The following is a 20,656-nucleotide window of genomic DNA, read 5'->3' as shown; positions in this document are numbered from 1 at the left end:
CGTCTTATTGCACTCAAAATTTAGGTGCCAGACAAATCTAACTTTGTGTCCGTAGTGATACGTCTCTATCTCTCTGATGATATTGATTACAGTATCAGCCTAATTTACATCGGGTCACTTGGAAATACGTTTCCTGTGTGTTATCATCATTATTCTCACATTTAATACGGCTCTGGAGCATGGTGTGTATTGCGAGTACAGCGTGGTGGAGTGCGTGTGGCGCCATCTATTGAGCGCGTGGCTCACCACCCAATGGCTCTTAGAGGGACGACCGCATTGAGACCGCTACCACCGTGCGACAGCCATATTGGACAATACCGGTACACACCTCTCCGTTCTCTCTCGTATTTAGCGAGGTTTCTGACTCAACAAGAGTGATTTATTAGTGAAAAGTAGTAAACAAGGCATTTAGGAAGACCTGTAAATCAAGATCGCGTTCAGGAATGTTATAGGTAGGTGAAAAAGTGGAGATACATTTGAGGTGAAATTGCTGTGTTCATCAGGAGAGGCTCAGTGGGCTAGACTTGTTCTTAAGTTGTTTACATCAAGTAAATGATTATTTCATTACCTCCGAATGTTTATGCTAAGACTGTGTTTTCCCTGATATGATTTTACTACCTGCATATTGATTTGATTAGAGTAATCAAGAACATGAAGGTCGTTTGTTGTCAATTGTTATTGTTTTTATTTTTCCGTAGGATAGTTATGTATCTGGGCCAGCTGCTCACCTTTACCTGCTTAGTGTCTTTAAGTATTATTTTCGGAACAGGTAGGAATAGATTATGCATCAGACGTATTAGTATTGTCCTCGTAATGGAAGGATCTCCCATGTGTTGGACCATGGCTTAGTGTTGTGCAACTCTGCTTTACAGCTTAAAGCAGATCTTTATTGTCCTTTGTTTTAGTAGTTGAAGTAGGTAATCTGAGACTTTTTGTGTAAGGATGATGTATGTGTAGAACCCTTAAGCACCTACAGTTTGTATGGTAATTCTCCAACATGTACACTATTCTGTTGTGTTCATTGCTGGTAGCTAAAGATTTTGCTCAAGGGTATGGTACTATAACAACACTATTCTGTTGTGTTCATTACTGATAGCTAAAGATTTTGCTCAGGGGTATGGTACTATAACAACCAGTCATGCTTTGTAGACAGTACAGGATTTCATTTTTAGTTAATTTAGTACTTGGAAGTAGCAATTCGTAGTGATTTTATGAAAAATGTCAAAATTTGTAGCACTAGAAAGAGTTTTGGTTGAGGTAGTGGATATATCAGGTGCGACTTTTGTTATGTGAAGTTCGATAAGCTATGAGTATCATTGATTACTTTCCTTACACCACTCTACTTGTGCATTGTTAAACTTTTACTTTAAAGGCACCACAAATCTAATGTATGAGTATCACTGACTTTTTTTTGCAATGGTATAACATTGTATGGAGACTTTAAAAGTAGTAGGAAAGCTTTTTTAAGATAATTTCTTTTCATTCTATGGATTTTAGATAAGTTGATAGTGGGGAGGGCTATGTTGCTCATGAAAGATATGGGATTTATTAATGTAAAACATATGGAAGTAAACAAAACTCATAAAGATTGCACCTAACTTCACCTGAGTCTGAGATTTACCGTATTTTATAATGTTGAAAAAATGTATTAAAATTTCTGCAACTTGCTAGATTAAGTATGTTCTCTGGGGCAGTTTTCTCCATGAAAACAGACCTTTGTATGTGAATTGATAGATTCTTACAAAAGTGGTACCCTTGGAATTCTTGAGCTCTTTAGGCTTGATATAGTAGGTTGGAATTTAGTTGTAGCACCTCCTATGATAAGTAAGTCTTGGCCCTAGCCTGAGGCTTGGTAAGATTTAATAACTTATGTTTATCACATTGTATCCCTCAGCCCCAGTCCTCTGTTCTTAACACTACTTCGCTAATGCGGGCAATGGTGAATATGTATGAAAAAAACAATAAAGGAATTGGGTTTCTACATAAGGGAGTTTCTGCCACTTAGTGTAAGATTCTAAAATTTCTACAGCCATCTGAACTGGGTTTACTTGAGCCAAAGAACACTCGTAAACCTGCCACTAACGAATTATTTTATATCGAAAGATAATATTTATGAGTGAGCATTGAAAATCACATCTTATTTACATTTTCGTGTACGCTTACTTGCTAATGTGAGAGACAGCAACAAAGTTTAATAAAAAGTGAAAAGAATAAAGATTTACATTTGCATGAATGATTCCATAAGCATAAAACAGATAAAAAATCTAGAACCTGCACGTCCCCTTTTATGTAGTGGTTAGCATTACTGATCTTATCACGGGCATGCCCATAGTTCAGCTAAAATTATTTCAGATCCAGAGCCAGTCATTGTTCATCCTTTCCCCAGATTGTTCTCTACATGGGTTTCAGGCTTAGGCTGGGGTTTGTATGTACAAACACCTGATTGTAGCAGCATGGTACTTTATTACAAGGTTGAGACAATTCGATATAAATATATACTCTCCTGCATCACAATTGAATACAGCTTAGATACCAAATTGCAAGCAGAGTTTAAGTTTTGGGGAAATACACTCATGTTTTCCACAGTCTACTACCAGAAATGGTAAAGTTAGCTTTTTTTTTTGTGTTTGTATTTTATGGGGAGATCATGCCAATTAAATGTCGTGATGCCATGTCAGATACATAGAAATTGCTTTTTTCAGTAATAGAATGGCTCTTCAGATGTTTTAGTGTATATAGGTATACTGAAATTTTTTTAATATAGATGCCATAAAAATAATGCTTAGCATTTTTTGTAGCTTGCAGTGTTGTTTATCACTGCTGCCACGCTTTGACTGCTCTAACACCTTTCTAGCATGTTCTTCATCATTTCAAGTGACTTACTCCTTGTATGAGAAAAATTCATTGCAACTTAGTACCTGGTGGACTAGCTGGAACCTCTTATCTCTTCACTTTTGACAAGTATCGTTGTAATGGTAGAGGAAGCTAATTAAAGGAACTGACCCATGTGCTTGATGCTTACCTGTATAAGCCATGTGTATCACTTGCATTTTTTAAGTCTACATTAATAACTTTTCATGGCCTTTTGGATGGGGTTTACCTATGCTTGCATGTTACAGGCCATTTTTCATACATGATGGGTTTGAAATGTTCTTTAATACATACATGAGATGGCTAAAAAGAAAGCGGCAAAAACTGAATTGAGAAGAATTATGGTGGGCTCTAAACAACTGACTTAGAAAATGCAAACAAAGATTGCAGCAGTTATATTCATTGGTTCTTTTTCATTTGCATTGGATGGATTTTTTTTTTTATGACATTTATACATTGTATTTATTAAGTGAACGATTTTTTTCATGTCTGTTAAATGAAAATCCATTGTAAAAGGCTATGTTGAAGTAGGTCTCGCCCTAGTTTGGCAGCAATTACCTGGTTGTCTCAGCTGTAGATATTGTATCATCATAATTCAGCAAATTCCTTATCAGAAACATAGTTATTTGGTATGCTAGACCAGTATTTCATCCCCACATATATACTGACGCTTTGGCCCTACTAGCCATTATTGGCCGCTTCTTTTGTTACTTTTGCAACGTGTCTTCCATGTCTCCATGGACCCTATTTATAGGGAGTGTTTTTGACAAATCAGTGAATAAGCTGTCCATCATCACTCGAGTTGTATGAATGACAAGGGTGGACTGAGATCCATACATTTAGATTGGCATTTTTCGGGATTGTTTAATACGCATAGCTTTCTTTTTCTGTGTGTGTGTGTATGTCTTTACATGTGCTGACTACTGAAGTTTCATAAATTATACACATTGTAGGGGGCAACCTCTTGGTAGGGGTTGAAATGTCTGGCTTCCTCAGCAATCTTCATATATTTTGGTGATCAGGGATACAGTACTGTTCTACTGATGACTTATGACCCATCATCCTGCTTATGTTTTCTCACATATGAATGCCCTTGTTTCATGTGTCTCGTTGTTTTTGAAGATGACTAGTTTCAGAGTGATGTATGTATGTTTGTCATCTCTGACGCCTGTTCCCAACTTCCTTAAGGGGTGGCCATGACAATAGTCTCTCTTACTAGTGAATTTTAGTGACAATTCTTAACCTTTTGTGCCTCACCCCTAACAGGCTACTGGCAGAGGGCAAGTCTAGAGCAGTGTTTGCAGAGGCTCATACCTAAAGTTCCTAATGACTAATACTACTTAATGTTCCTACCTTCTTCTACCTAATGTTTCTGCTTAATGCTTCTGCCTAAATGTTCCTGCCTTCTACTTCTACTATCTGTTGCTCCTGCCATTTTGCCAAAAGGCAGGGCTAGCAGAATGACGATAGTCCACGTGTAGGTAAGATAGAAAGAAAAGTGAGCTACTTTGGTCAGAGGAGTGTAACTGGACATCCACTGAAGTGCTGCCTCACTACGCAGTCATCACAAACCTTCTTAGTACTCAGGCGGGTAATCAGTACTCAGGTGGGTAGTACTAGTAGTATACCTCCCTGGTCTTTTGCTGCCTATCAACTACTACTAACAGACTTCATCGTTAGTCCTTCTCTTAATTGTTTCAGCTCGTGTTCAAACTTTTCGTAGCTTAACTAGTCCTTTAGTTCTGTGGTCTTCTTCCATTTTCTAAATTGTTGCATTTTCACTATCATATTGTCATTCTCTTGTGCTGCACTTGTTAGTTTTATGAGTTACTTTGACTTCTTTAGTATATTGTATACATATTTAAGATACATTTCCAGTATCTTACTGTCCTGTATTTGTTACTTCATATACTTTCTTATTTTGGTTGTAAACCTTTGTGGATATTTTTCGTTTTTCAAATTTTTTCTTAAATCTCCTTTTTTCTTCCTGTTTTACTTTAGCCAGCACCAATATGTGAACTTTTTTATGTTGAAGGCTCTAGTTATGGACAAAAGTCCACTGAAGTGCTAGCTTACTGTGCAGCCATCTCTCACCAGGAGAGGGTTTTGACAGTAAGTGCAGTCTAGTTGAGAAGACTGACCAGATTGTGGTGAAATGGTTCAGGCACATAGAGAGGATGAGTGAAGAGTCACCGAGAAGACCTTTGTGTCAGAAGTGGAAGAAGCAGTGGGAAGTACCTGTAGTGAGATGGTGCATAAAGTGGGGCTTTCATGTAATGCCCACAGGATTTTGCTTGGGGAGGTCGGTTCCCCCCCAAAAAATAATAAATACCTGGTGAGTCTTCAGGGTCTTCTGCCCCAGCTCAGGCTAGGCTCAGTCCATTAGTTTGGGTTGCTAGTCAACCAAGCTGTTTGGTGCTGCAGCTCTCAGGCCTACATAACCCCTTCTGCCTGGCTGGCCTGGTGTGCTTTGTATATTCTTGTCCAATGCTCCTTCAAACTTTTCTGCTATGCATTGCATCATGCTTCTAATGGTAACTAGCAAGGTCAGTGTGAAGTCTTGGGCTCTAGATGTTAAAGATGTTCTCTCTTTTTATGCATACTGCACTTCTTTCATCTTTTTTTGGTTGCTGTGGTACTTAACCATTTGTCTGATTTTATTGTGAAGGTTTTTATTTTTGATCTTGGTGTATTCCTTATTTTATAGGGTAAACCATTCAATAGACTCACCATCTTTCTTTCAAGGCATTTATGAATTTTTATTTGGTGTGTTTTTATTATGTTCTTAGGAATGCTTGAAGATTTCATCACTGTTTCTTCCTATATGTGACACTTTTGATTTTGGTGCATTTGCTATTTGTTCTCTTTACTGCCATGCATAGAATATCAAATGTCTTTCTGTAAGTCATTCATGGTTGTATTGTAGCAGCTCTTGTCATTCATGATTATTCAGGTTTTTCATCCCCCATTTTATTTGTTTTTGTTTAGCAGTGCATTCTAGCTTGTTTATCTTCTTTACTTTGAAACCATGTAATTCAGTAGTATTTAGTTCTGAATCTTTTGATATGTTGAACATTTTCATGAACATCTTTCATACTGAAAGTTATCGTCATTCATTTCATTATTTGGCTTGACTGTCTTACTAATGTCTTTCTGTAAGTCATTCATGGTTGTATTGTAGCAGCTCTTGTCATTCATGATTATTCAGGTTTTTCATCCCCCATTTTATTTGTTTTTGTTTTGCAGTGCATTCTAGCTTGTTTATCTTCTTTACTTTGAAACCATGTAATTCAGTAGTATTTAGTTCTGAATCTTTTGATATGTTGAACATTTTCATGAACATCTTTCATACTGAAAGTTATCGTCATTCATTTCATTATTTGGCTTGACTGTCTTACTAATGTCTTTCTGTAAGTCATTCATGGTTGTATTGTAGCAGCTCTTGTCATTCATGATTATTCAGGTTTTTCATCCCCCATTTTATTTGTTTTTGTTTTGCAGTGCATTCTAGCTTGTTTATCTTCTTTACTTTGAAACCATGTAATTCAGTAGTATTTAGTTCTGAATCTTTTGATATGTTGAACATTTTCATGAACATCTTTCATACTGAAAGTTATCGTCATTCATTTCATTATTTGGCTTGACTGTCTTACTAATATGCCAGGATCCCTCATTATAAGTTTTTCACTTTTGATTTCTCGATCTTTGATGATTTCCTTACTTTATATTTCTTTCCTTTTTGGTTCACTGATATATTTTGTCATTACCTAATGTACTTAAGAAAATTGAAGGAAATTTTGGGGTATTGGGACTTAAACATTAAGAAAGGTAAGCCATGCTTGGGACAGAATTAACTAGATTAATGTGGTATATAAGGGTCATACTGTCAGAAGGATGAAGCAGGGTATATGCAGCAGTCATGGGAGCTGGAATGTGGATGGCATATGTTACATGACTGCAGGAGAGTAGATGTGTGTTAAAATGACCATTGTTCATTTGTTTCAAAGCTTATTTGCTTGGGCAGGAGAGGATATTTGGTATAATAGAACATATTTTGAAACAAATGTAGTTTTAGATTTAGATAACAGCTTTGAGATTGTTAGATTTATTTAACCTTTTAGTTGTTTATTTCATTTTTTCATTGAATCATAGGAACTAAATTGAATTGTATCAAGTTGTAAGAACAAGTGAAAATTGTTGGTAAAGTTGTCTTTTCTTTCTTCCTCACCCTGCATATGTACTACTGGCATTCTGTCCACAAACATACAGTCTCTCCTTGTTATACATAACACTTGACAACACTTAAATGACACAGCTCATTCTTTGTAACTCGTAGATTTTCCTGCAATAAACGTGTGCTATCCCTGCCTTCTGTTGAAATGATTGGAGAAGTAGATAGAAGTAGTAGGTACGAGAATTAAGGGAGAACAGTTAGGTAGAAATATTTGGTAGGTACTTTAAGCAGGAGCATTAAGTAGAAGAAATCAATAAGAACATTAGACAGGAGCCTCTGGAAACACTGGGCTAGAGATACCCTCTGCCAGAGGCCTGTTAAGGGTGAGACACTAAAGGCCAAGAAGTGGTACTGGAATTCACAAGTTATGGAGATTACTTCTGTGGCGAGCACCTTGAGGAAGTTACAGTTAGTAACAGGCATCAGAGATATAGATAGATTGATAGCATTTTTTTCAGATTTCTCAGCAGGGCTCAGATTAGAGGTGTGAATAGGTTGTTTCCTGAAGACTTCATTTAGTATTTCCTTAAGACTTCTTAGATTATGTATGATCACAAAGTAATTTGTGTGGCATTTCTTTATCTCTTGATCATATAATTGATAGGGTAACCACTTATCTTATCATGTACACAGAAACTTTCCTTGAAAATTTAGATAACATTGATTGGGAATGTGGTTGGCTCAGATTGTAACAGAATAGTTTGTAGTGAAGTGCTTAGCAAAATATGGGAGTTCTGTAATTTCTTCATATCTACTTTCTTGGTGATTTGGTTCAGGACAACTTAAAAGTGAAGTAGCATAGCAATGGACCATAGAAAAGGTGCTTATCCTTACTGTTCATTACTTAAAGGTATTTATAAATCCAAAAGAGTGAGAAGAGATCTTGGCTAGACACTGAAGAAAACATACCAGTAGTGTCTGCCATGTGAGAGTATTTTGAAACTATGTATGATGAGTATATTACCTTAAAAGATTACATAGCATTTATTAGTTTCAAATGAGGATTTATTTTTGTCTTGAAGTGAATGTAGGATTTTGTAATGGATATTGTGTTAATTCTTAAAGATATGTTTTTCTAGTTTTGGAGTGCACCTTTCAAATTGACTGGAAAGTCTGATGAATTTGAAGTGTACTTGAAAATTTATCTTAGTCATTGAACATAAACATATTAAAGTACATGGGGATCATAAGATAGCTTTCACCCTTTCCTGAGTTGTCTCTCTCTCAAATCATCCCTGCTTGTCGAGGTCTGGCTGCTGAGTCCCAGAACTTCTGAGTAAAGGTTACCCACTTGAGAATTGAGCATTAGGCATTGTCACCTCTCCAGATCTGGCTGCTGTTTCCCATTGCTTCTCTATGGAGGTCTCAAGAATTGTCTGTTTTGACACCTTTCTGTGTACAGTGTACCAGTAGAATTCTCATTGTTTTATGAATTTTCACTCTATAACCTTTCCACTTTTAGTCCTTCGATGAAGCAGTAGCAGGATTATTTTCATATTCAGTTGAGACAAAGGTTCGAGTATTTAAAGAAATAGTATGTTGTTATGATTCAGTGGAACATTATTTTTGACATAAAATTACTTATATACAACTTGACCTGACAAGGCATTGTTTATGGTTGCTTTGTACCCTTTTACTTGTGTTGCACCACTGCTGGGTGTATTAGGTAATCCAGCAGTACTCTTGGGCTTACTGAGATGTATATGATTTTGACATTGTTTCTCACAAACATATTTTGGTGGGGAGAAAGAATACTTCCCATGTATTCTGTGTGTCGTAGAAGGAAACTGAAAGAGGAGGGAGCAGGGGGCTGGAAATCCTTCCCTCTCATTTTTGATTTTCCAAAAGAAGGAACAGAGAAAGGGGCCAAGTGAGGATATTCCCTCTAAGACTCAGTCCTCTGTTCTTAACGCTACCTCGCTAGCATGAGTCATACATACATTAAATAACTTTACCAACCAGTCACCAATGCAGTCACCCCCTTTTTTGATAAATTCCACTGCAATACCATCCAAACCCGCTGCCTTGCCGGCTTTCATCTTCCGCAGAGCTTTTACTACCTCTTCTCTGTTTACCAAATCATTTTCCCCAACCCTTTCACTTTGCACACCACCTCTACCAAAACACCCTATATCTGCCACTCTATCATCAAACACATTCAACAAACCTTCAAAATACTCACTCCATCTCCTTCTCACATCACCACTACTTGTTATCACCTCCCCATTAGCCCCCTTCACTGAAGTTCCCATTTGTTCCCTTGTCTTAAGCACTTTATTTACCTCCTTCCAAACCATCTTTATTCTCCCTAAAATTTAATGATGCTCTCTCACCCCAACTCTCATTTGCCCTCTTTTTCACCTCTTGCACCTTTCTCTTGACCTCCTGCCTCTTGCTTTTATACATCTCCCAGTCATTTGCATTATTTCCCTGCAAAAAACGTCCAAATGCCTCTCTCTTCTCTTTCACTAATAATCTAACTTCATCCCACCACTCACTACCCTTTCTAATCTGCCCACCTCCCACGCTTCTCATGCCACAAGCATCTTTTGTGCAAGCCATCACTGCTTCCCTAAATACATCCCATTCCTCCCCCACTCTCCTTACGTCCTTTGTTCTCACCTTTTTCCATTCTGTACTCAGTCTCTCCTAATACTTCCTCGCACAAGTCTCCTTCCCAAGCTCACTTACTCTTACCACTCTTTTCACCCCAACATTCTCTCTTCTTTTCTAAAATCCTCTACAAATCTTCACCTTCACCTCCACAAGATAATGGAAGAGCAGTGTGGTTTCAGAAGTGGTAGAGGATGTGTGGATCAGGTGTTTGCTGTGAAGAATGTATGTGAGAAATACTTAGAAAAGCAAATGGATTTGTATGTAGCATTTATGGATCTGGAGAAGGCATATGATAGAGTTCATAGAGATGCTCTGTGGAAGGTTTTAAGAATATATGGTGTGGGAGGCAAGTTGTTAGAAGCAGTGAAAAGTTTTTATCGAGGATGTAAGGCATGTGTACGTTTAGGAAGAGAGGAAAGTGATTGGTTCTCAGTGAATGTAGGTTTGTGGCAAGGGTGTGTGATGTCTCCATGGTTGTTTAATTTGTTTATGGATGGGGTTGTTAGGGAGGTGAATGCAAGAGTTTTGGAAAGGGGCAAGTATGCAGTCTGTTGGGGATGAGAGAGCTTGGGAAGTGAGTCAGTTGTTGTTCGCTGATGATACAGTGCTGATGGCTGATTCATGTGAGAAACTGCAGAAGCTGGTGACTGAGTTTGGTAAAGTGCGTGAAAGAAGAAAGTTATGAGTAAGTGTGAATAAGAGCAAGGTTATTAGGTACAGTAGGGCTGAGGGTCAAGTCAATTGGGAGGTAAGTTTGAATGGAGAAAAACTGGAGGAAGTGAAGTGTTTTAGATATCTGGGAGTGGATCTGGCAGCGGATGGAACCATGGAAGCGGAAGTGAATCATAGGGTGGGGGAGGGGGCGAAAATCCTGGGAGCCTTGAAGAATGTTTGGAAGTCGAGAACATTATCTCGGAAAGCAAAAATGGGTATGTTTGAAGGAATAGTGGTTCCAACAATGTTGTATGGTTGCGAGGCATGGGCTATGGATAGAGTGGTGCGCAGGAGGATGGATGTGCTGGAAATGAGATGTTTGAGGACAATGTGTGGTGTGAGGTGGTTTGATCGAGTAAGTATATATATATATATATATATATATATATATATATATATATATATATATATATATATATATATTTTTTGTCTTTGGAAAGGGGCAAGTATGCAGTCTGTTGGGGATGAGAGAGCTTGGGAAGTGAGTCAGTTGTTGTTTGCTGATGATACAGCGCTGGTGGCTGATTCATGTGAGAAACTGCAGAAGCTGGTGACTGAGTTTGGTAAAGTGTGTGAAAGAAGAAAATTAAGAGTAAATGTGAATAAGAGCAAGGTTATTAGGTACAGTAGGGTTGAGGGTCAATTCAATTGGGAGGTGAGTTTGAATGGAGAAAAACTGGAGGAAGTGAAGTGTTTTAGATATCTGGGAGTGGATCTGGCAGCGGATGGAACCATGGAAGCGGAAGTGGATCATAGGGTGGGGGAGGGGGCGAAAATTCTGGGAGCCTTGAAGAATGTGTGGAAGTCGAGAACATTATCTCGGAAAGCAAAAATGGGGATGTTTGAAGGAATAGTGGTTCCAAAAATGTTGTATGGTTGCGAGGCGTGGACTATGGATAGAGTTGTGCGCAGGAGGATGGATGTGCTGGAAATGAGATGTTTGAGGACAATGTGTGGTGTGAGGTGGTTTGATCGAGTAAGTAACGTAAGGGTAAGAGAGATGTGTGGAAATAAAAAGAGCGTGGTTGAGAGAGCAGAAGAGGGTGTTTTGAAATGGTTTGGTCACATGGAGAGAATGAGTGAGGAAAGATTGACCAAGAGGATATATGTGTCGGAGGTGGAGGGAACGAGGAGAAGAGGGAGACCAAATTGGAGGTGGAAAGATGGAGTGAAAAAGATTTTGTGTGATCGGGGCCTGAACATGCAGGAGGGTGAAAGGAGGGCAAAGAATAGAGTGAATTGGAGCGATGTGGTATACCGGGGTTGACGTGCTGTCAGTGGATTGAATCAAGGCATGTGTATGGGGGTGGGTTGGGCCATTTCTTTCGTCTGTTTCCTTGCGCTACCTCGCAAACGCGGGAGACAGCGACAAAGCAAAATATATATATATATATATATATATATATATATATATATATATATATATATTTCTTTCTTTCATACTATTCGCCATTTCCCGCATCAGCGAGGTAGCGTTAAGAACAGAGGACTGGGCCTTAGAGGGAATATCCTCACCTGGCCCCCTTCTCTGTTCCTTCTTTTGGGGGGGAAAAAATATATATATATATATATATATATATATATATATATATATATATATATATATATATATATATATTTTTTTTTTTTGCTTTGTCGCTGTCTCCCGCGTTTGCCAGGTAGCGCAAGGAAACAGACGAAAGAAATGGCCCAACCCACCCCCATACACATGTATATACATACGTCCACACACGCAAATATACATACCTACACGGCTTTCCATGATTTACCCCAGACGCTTCACATGCCCTGATTCAATCCACTGACAGCACGTCAACCCCGGTATACCACATCGATCCAATTCACTCTATTCCTTGCCCTCCTTTCACCCTCCTGCATGTTCAGGCCCCGATCACACAAAATCTTTTTCACTCCATCATTCCACCTCCAATTTGGTCTCCCACTTCTCCTCGTTCCCTCCACCTCCGACACATATATCCTCTTGGTCAATCTTTCCTCACTCATTCTCTCCATGTGCCCAAACCATTTCAAAACACCCTCTTCTGCTCTCTCAACCACGCTCTTTTTATTTCCACACATCTCTCTTACCCTTACGTTACTTACTCGATCAAACCACCTCACACCACACATTGTCCTCAAACATCTCATTTCCAGGACATCCATCCTCCTGCGCACAACTCTATCCATAGCCCACGCCTCGCAACCATACAACATTGTTGGAACCACTATTCCTTCAAACATACCCATTTTTGCTTCCCGAGATAATGTTCTTGACTTCCACACATTCTTCAAGGCTCCCAGAATTTTCGCCCCCTCCCCCATCCTATGATCCACTTCCGCTTCCATGGTTCCATCCGCTGCCAGATCCACTCCCAGATATCTAAAACACTTTACTTCCTCCAGTTTTTCTCCATTCAAACTTGCCTCCCAATTGACTTGACCCTCAACCCTACTGTACCTAATAACCTTGCTCTTATTCACATTTACTCTTAACTTTCTTCTTTCACACACTTTACCAAACTCAGTCACCAGCTTCTGCAGTTTCTCACATGAATCAGCCACCAGCGCTGTATCATCAGCGAACAACAACTGATGATATATATATATATATATATATATATATATATATATATATATATATATATATATATATATATATATATTTTATTTACACAATTACTGATTCCTGCATCAGCGAGGTAGCACTAAGGAAAACAGACAAAAAGGACACATTCATTCACACTCAGTCTCTAGATGTCATGTGTAATGCACTGAAACCACAGCTTCCTCTCCACATCCAGGCCCCACAGACCTTTCCATGGTTTACCCCAGACGCTTTACATGCCCTGGTTCAGTCCATTGACAGCATTTCAACCCCGGGATACCACACCACTCCAGTTCACTCTGTTCCTTGCATGCCTCTCACCCTCCTGTATGTTCAGGCCCGATTGTTCAAAATCTTTTTCTCTCCATCCTTCCATCTCCAATTTGGTCTCCCGCTTTTCCTTGTTCCCTGCACTTCTGACACATATATCCTCTTTGTCAATCTTTCTTCACTCGTTATCTTCATATCCAAACCATTTCAACAACCCTCTTCAGCTCTCTTTTTAATTCCACACATCTCGCTTACCTTTTCATTGCTTAATCTTTTTTGGTGTGAAATGGCTTCTAAACTGATTGCATGAGGCCACAGATTTCAAGCAGGCATCCTTAATCTCATCATATATTGAACAGTATATTTAAAAAGTTTTGTCCTGTAGCATTTGGAAACTATGTGTGGGATGCTAATCCAAGTCAGTATTAAAGGCTGAGGTGGCCATTTCAAGAATTAGGTCTTATATGAGGTTCAGTGCTCTATGTGCACAAGTCTCACAAGAGGTTAGCCACTTTGAGGGTTAATAGGTCTAAAATCAAAATACCTGAGGATTTTTAGTGAATCTTTCACACATTTGTTCTTCTTGTATATTATCTTACCTTTTATGTGAGATAGTCATGATTGGAGCATGAATTTGTTGGTACCATTTTGGTGCCTCAACCCTCCCTGTACATCATTAGGTGTGACCCTTTGCGCACACACACACACACACACACACACACCCATATATTTTTATTAGCTTATAATGTAAATGAAGAAAAAAAATCACATGCCTAATGTTTCGCAGGAATAAAGATATTAGCTGTACTGACCTTCAGCTAGCAGGGACATGCATAGAGATGCAAGAGATCCCCCAGTGAATGCTGAAAATATATATTTCCCTTGCATTTATGAGGAACATGTGTATATTCTCCATGTCATATATGGTTGGTGTTAGTCATGCCTTGTCAAACCCCAGTACCAAATTTTCATCAGTGAAATAGAGGTATGACTTAAGTGAAAATATTTACTGTAGACCTCCTTGTATATACAGATATATGTATGTCATCAGCAGTATTTATCATGTCATCAGTAAACAATAACCAACTCATCTTTAAAGCATCCCCATCTCTTAACAGATTGCAGACCAATGTATCTTTCTCCCCAAAGCCCTCACATTCACTACCCTCATCACCACCATCCATAAACAGAGTGAACATCCATAAACAGATTGGACAGCCATGATGACATCACACACTCGTGCCACAGACCCACCTTCACCTGGAACCACTCGCCCTTCTATCTACATACTTGCACACATCTTACTTTCTTGATAAAGTTATTCACTGTTTCTAATAGCTTTCCTTTTACCCCATTTATTCAGAACACCCTCCACAAACACCTCTGTCAATTCCCATCTTATGCTTTCTTCAGATCCATGAATGGTATATGCAGGTCCTTCTGTATGTCTGAATATTTCTCACACATCCTTCAACAAAGCAAAGATATACTTTATCACTCCTGAAGTCATATTGTTCCTTCCCAGTCTAATGTCACCACTCTCCTATAATCTTAAGAAATTCAACTCAATTCATCCATTCAAGCCACCTTGCCACATATCATCTTACGCAAATTTCTTACTACCTATTTTCACAAAACCACTTACCATGACTCTCCCGTAGCATACGTACCTGACTCAGACACCCCATATATATCAGCGTATGATCAAACACATTTGATAATCTTTGAAGTATTCCTTTGATCTCTTCTTGGGATAATTATAATTATTTTTTTCTTGTACATATTCACCATTTCCCATGATAGTGAGGTAACATTAAAAGCTGGTGACCAAACCTTAGAGGAAAAAGTCCTTGTTTGCCACCCCCTCTTTGTTCCTTCTTTTGGAAATGTAAAGCAGGAGAGGTCATTGTGTACCTACAGATTTCAATGGCTATGCACCTATGATTGTGGCTGTTGAGGTACTGGGATAAAGAGTATTTTTCTCCCATCCCATCAAGCAGTAGGAGAGACTCAAGTTTGTTTCTGTTGGTATGATAACTGGACAGTAGGATACAGTATGAGCCATTCTCGAGAGGATTGTCACATAATGATGGGTGCTATTTAAGGGCTGTAAGAGGTAAAGTGGTGGTAAACCCTCCATGATCAAGGTTCACTCTGGTATTAATAGGGCTATACCTTCAGCACAGAAATGGGTTTACATACTCCAGTACCAACACTTATACTTATCCAGTTTTAGATTATTGATATGATTGTTTACAAGCTGACTGGATTAGCCAGTGATCCTGATAATTGATATCTGAGTTAGAAGGGCATTTTTATTTGATTAGGAAAATGAAATGTTCAGCATCTGGAACTATTGAACTGTTCATCAAACAATGTGAGACCCAGCATGAACTGCAGAATTATGTATATTGTACATGCATTTAAAGAATGCATTTCCCTTGTCTCATTTTAAGCTTGCATGATAAAGTCAGCAAAGCTAACTCATCTTTTGAATTCTGCATTTGTCTTACTGTCCAGTTGTAATAATTACTTGTTAGTGTGAAAAGTAGAAATTTTTTTGAGCAATATTTTTCCTTGTTTTAACACATTTAGTAAGTGTAATACACATGGTAACATCAACTTTCCAAGAATGAGTGCCTTTGTTTATGGGATAACTTGATCAGACTTAATCAGAATTGAACTTCTATAGTTAATCCAACTTTATGCTTGGACATAGAGGGGTATTGTTTCTTTCATGTTAAGTGCAAGAATGTTTCATATCATATAAAGGTCAGCTTTATTGTTCAGCTCTCATTTAATAGAATGCCATAGATTTCCTATCATTAGACATAGTTTTATCTTCATATATGTCATATGTTATCCCTATTAGTGTATCAGTACAGTACAGATTATTTTTGCTGTATTGATATTAGAATAATGATGACATGCCAATTAATTTTTTTTTTATACAGGTATCCAAAGGAGAAACTATTGTATTTGAATATGTTGGGAAGGAAATCTGGTAGGTTGTCTGATCATATGTTGGTGGAGGATTGTGTGATAGTGTTTAGCTATTTTGAGAAAAGGGGAATTGACTTGGATGGGAAGAAGGTTGTGAAAATTAATGGCTTGGAAAAGATGTTTGTTGCAGAAATTCAAACAGATTTATTATTCAATGACTAAAGTTGAGAGTGAGTATAATAAGGAGAGCTGAACACATTTAGGAAAGTAGACTGTTGTCATGACCACCTGCTTGAGCGAGTTCCAGGTGGGAACAGGTGTCAGAGATTTAGATAGAGAAATAATAGCACTTATGTGTGTGGTGAAGAGAGTGGTACCCCAAAAAGGGCAGTGAGTAGTAGGATGAGGAAATTAAGTTGCTAATGAAAGACAAAAGAGAGGGTTTATTGGAGGTACTTGCTATTTATTTATTTATTTTGCTTTGTTGCTGTCTCCCGTGTTTGCGAGGTAGCGCAAGGATACAGACGAAAGAAATGGCCCAACCCACCCCCATACACATGTATATACATACACGTCCCCACACGCAAATATACATACCCATACATCTCAATGTACACATATATATACACACACAGACATATACATATATACACATGCACACAATTCACACTGTCTGCCTTTATTCATTCCCGTCGCCACCTCGCCACACATGGAATAACATCCCCCTCCCCCCTTATGTGTGCGAGGTAGTGCTAGGAAAAGACAACAAAGGCCCCGTTCGTTCACACTCAGTCTCTAGCTGTCATGCAATAATGCCCGAAACCACAGCTCCCTTTCCACATCCAGGCCCCACAGAACTTTCCATGGTTTACCCCAGACATTTCACATGCCCTGATTCAATCCATTGACAGCACGTCGACCCCGGTATACCACATCGATCCAATTCACTCTATTCCTTGCCCGCCTTTCACCCTCCTGCATGTTCAGGCCCCGATCACTCAGAATCTTTTTCACTTCATCTTTCCACCTCCAATTTGGTCTCCCACTTCTCCTCGTTCCCTCCACCTCCAACACATATATCCTCTTGGTCAATCTTTCCTCACTCATTCTCTCCATGTGCCCAAACCATTTCAAAACACCCTCTTCTGCTCTCTCAACCATGCTCTTTTTATTTCCACACATCTCTCTTACCCTTACATTACTTACTTGATCAAACCACCTCACACCACATATTGTCCTCAAACATCTCATTTCCAGCACATCCACCCTCCTGCGCACAACTCTATCCATAGCCCACGCCTCGCAACCATGCAACATTGTTGGAACCACTATTCCTTCAAACATAGCCATTTTTGCTTTCGGAGTTAATGTTCTCGACTTCCGCACATTCTTCAAGGCTCCCAGGATTTTTGCCCCCTCTCCCACCCTATGATTCACTTCTGCTTCCATGGTTCCATCCGCTGCCAGATCCACTCCCAGATATCTAAAACACTTTACTTCCTCCAGTTTTTCTCCATTCAAACTTGCCTCCCAATTGACTTGACCCTCAACCCTACTGTACCTAATAACCTTTCTCTTATTCACATTTACTCTTAACTTGTCTTCTTTCACACACTTTACCAAACTCAGTCACCAGCTTCTGCAGTTTCTCACATGAATCAGCCACCAGCGCTGTATCATCAGCGAACAACAACTGACTCACTTCCCAAGCTCTCTCATCCCCAACAGACTGCATACTTGCCCCTCTTTCCAAAACTCTTGCATTCACCTCCCTAACAACCCCATCCATAAACAAATTAAACAACCATGGAGACATCACACACCCCTGCCGCAAACCTACATTCACTTGCTATGACCAGGAAAACAGGAATTGACCCAAGTCCTACACAGTTGATGATCTGATCTCATAGTACTTGCACAAATTCTTTACAGAAGTTCCTTTAACTAATTTTTTCAGTACCTCCACTTTTCAAGCACAGGTAATGATTTATGCTTATTAGTACAAGCACTATCTTCTACACCTCTTGGTCTCTTGGATAACATCCTGAAAGACTAAAATACAGCTGAAAATAAGAGATTAATAGGACTGTTAATTAGCTCTGCTGCGGTGTAAACAGATTTTAGCACCTTAGCGCTGAAAACAGTACAGCAATGGTGGCAGATCCACAAACTAATAACTAATGGCGGCAGATTCAAAACATGTCCGACCAAGGAGTTGTGTTGGATTAGAGAGTAAAAACCTGTAGTAGTGATCCTTGAAGGGAGGCAGAGCTCTGTTTGTGGTTGCTTCTATCTTTACGGTTGGCTTCTTTCATTGGTTATAATTGTGTGGATCCCCTCTCTCCTTTCATTTTATGTTCAATATTTGCACATTACATCTCATTCTGTTTTATTATTTTTCACCTCAAATGTGGTTGACTGATATTGATAAGAGGCAAGAGGATCTCTAACAAACTATGAAATGCTCTTGTCACCTATTGAGTGGGAGACAGGAGGTCAAGAGAAAGGTGCAAGAGGTGAAAAAAAGGGCAAATGAGAGTTGGGGTGAGAGAGTATCATTAAATTTTAGGGAGAATAAAAAGATGTTCTGGAAGGAGGTAAATAAAGTGCGTAAGACAAGGGAGCAAATGGGAACTTCAGTGAAGGGCGCAAATGGGGAGGTGATAACAAGTAGTGGTGATGTGAGAAGGAGATGGAGTGAGTATTTTGAAGGTTTGTTGAATGTGTTTGATGATAGAGTGGCAGATATAGGGTGTTTTGGTCGAGGTGGTGTGCAAAGTTCGAGGGTTAGGGAAAATGAGTTGGTAAACAGAGAAGAGGTAGTAAAAGCTTTGCGGAAGATGAAAGCCGGCAAGGCAGCAGGTTTGGATGGTATTGCAATGGAATTTATTAAAAAAGGGGGTGACTGTATTGTTGACTGGTTGGTAGGTTATTTAATGTATGTATGACTCATGGTGAGGTGCCTGAGGATTGGCGGAATGCGTGCATAGTGCCATTGTACAAAGGCAAAGGGGATAAGAGTGAGTGCTCAAATTACAGAGGTATAAGTTTGTTGAGTATTCCTGGCAAATTATATGGGAGGGTATTGATTGAGAGGGTGAAGGCATGTACAGAGCATCAGATTGGGGAAGAGCAGTGTGGTTTCAGAAGTGGTAGAGGATGTGTGGATCAGGTGTTTGCTTTGAAGAATGTGTGTGAAAAATACTTAGAAAAGCAAATGGATTTGTATGTAGCATTTATGGATCTGGAGAAGGCATATGATAGAGTTGATAGAGATGCTCTGTGGAAGGTATTAAGAATATATGGTGTGGGAGGCAAGTTGTTAGAAGCAGTGAAAAGTTTTTATCGAGGATGTAAGGCATGTGTACGTGTAGGAAGAGAGGAAAGTGATTGGTTCTCAGTGAATGTAGGTTTGCGGCAGGGGTGTGTGATGTCTCCATGGTTGTTTAATTTGTTTATGGATGGGGTTGTTAGGGAGGTGAATGCAAGAGTTTTGGAAAGAGGGGCAAGTATGAAGTCTGTTGGGGATGAGAGAGCTTGGGAAGTGAGTCAGTTGTTGTTCGCTGATGATACAGCGCTGGTGGCTGATTCATGTGAGAAACTGCAGAAGCTGGTGACTGAGTTTGGTAAAGTGTGTGAAAGAAGAAAGTTAAGAGTAAATGTGAATAAGAGCAAGGTTATTAGGTACAGTAGGGTTGAGGGTCAATTCAATTGGGAGGTGAGTTTGAATGGAGAAAAACTGGAGGAAGTGAAGTGTTTTAGATATCTGGGAGTGGATCTGGCAGCGGATGGAACCATGGAAGCGGAAGTGGATCATAGGGTGGGGGAGGGGGCGAAAATTCTGGGAGCCTTGAAGAATGTGTGGAAGTCGAGAACATTATCTCGGAAAGCAAAAATGGGTATGTTTGAAGGAATAATGGTTCCAACAATGTTGTATGGTTGCGAGGCGTGGACTATGGATAGAGTTGTGCGCAGGAGGATGGATGTGCTGGAAATGAGATGTTTGAGGACAATGTGTGGTGTGAGGTGGTTTGATCGAGTAAGTAACGTAAGGGTAAGAGAGATGTGTGGAAATAAAAAGAGCGTGGTTGAGAGAGCAGAAAAGGGTGTTTTGAAATGGTTTGGTCACATGGAGAGAATGAGTGAGGAAAGATTGACCAAGAGGATATATGTGTCGGAGGTGGAGGGAACGAGGAGAAGAGGGAGACCAAATTGGAGGTGGAAAGATGGAGTGAAAAAGATTTTGTGTGATCGGGGCCTGAACATGCAGGAGGGTGAAAGGAGGGCAAAGAATAGAGTGAATTGGAGCGATGTGGTATACCGGGGTTGACGTGCTGTCAGTGGATTGAATCAAGGCATGTGTATGGGGGTGGGTTGGGCCATTTCTTTCGTCTGTTTCCTTG

The 20,656-nt window shown here is 39.4% G+C and overlaps 1 protein-coding gene across 12 annotated transcripts in view; it reads left to right on the top strand.

Annotated features, from left to right (window-relative positions):
* The first annotated feature begins 219 nt into the window (after positions 1-219).
* The window catches only part of CkIIalpha (casein kinase II subunit alpha), an 84,146-nt gene continuing 63,709 nt past the window's right edge, over positions 220-20,656 (top strand). For 4 of the 12 annotated variants that reach the window (XR_011715704.1, XM_071687144.1, XM_071687143.1 and 1 more), the window contains exon 1: positions 238-320. Coding sequence is in view for 6 of the 12 variants with exons in the window: in XM_071687144.1 (XP_071543245.1) it covers positions 253-320 (68 nt within the window). In the remaining 6 variants the exon portion in view is untranslated. Of the gene's footprint in view, positions 453-698; positions 770-7,778; positions 7,926-20,656 lie in introns of those variants that run through there. The other 8 variants (XM_071687145.1, XM_071687148.1, XM_071687150.1 and 5 more) reach the window with 6 other exon arrangements.

The sequence above is a fragment of the Panulirus ornatus genome, chromosome 43 (assembly GCF_036320965.1).
Source record: "Panulirus ornatus isolate Po-2019 chromosome 43, ASM3632096v1, whole genome shotgun sequence".
Lineage (NCBI taxonomy): Eukaryota > Metazoa > Arthropoda > Malacostraca > Decapoda > Palinuridae > Panulirus > Panulirus ornatus.
Note: the sequence above shows the minus strand (reverse complement) of the source record. Positions and strands in the feature narration are given on the sequence as shown.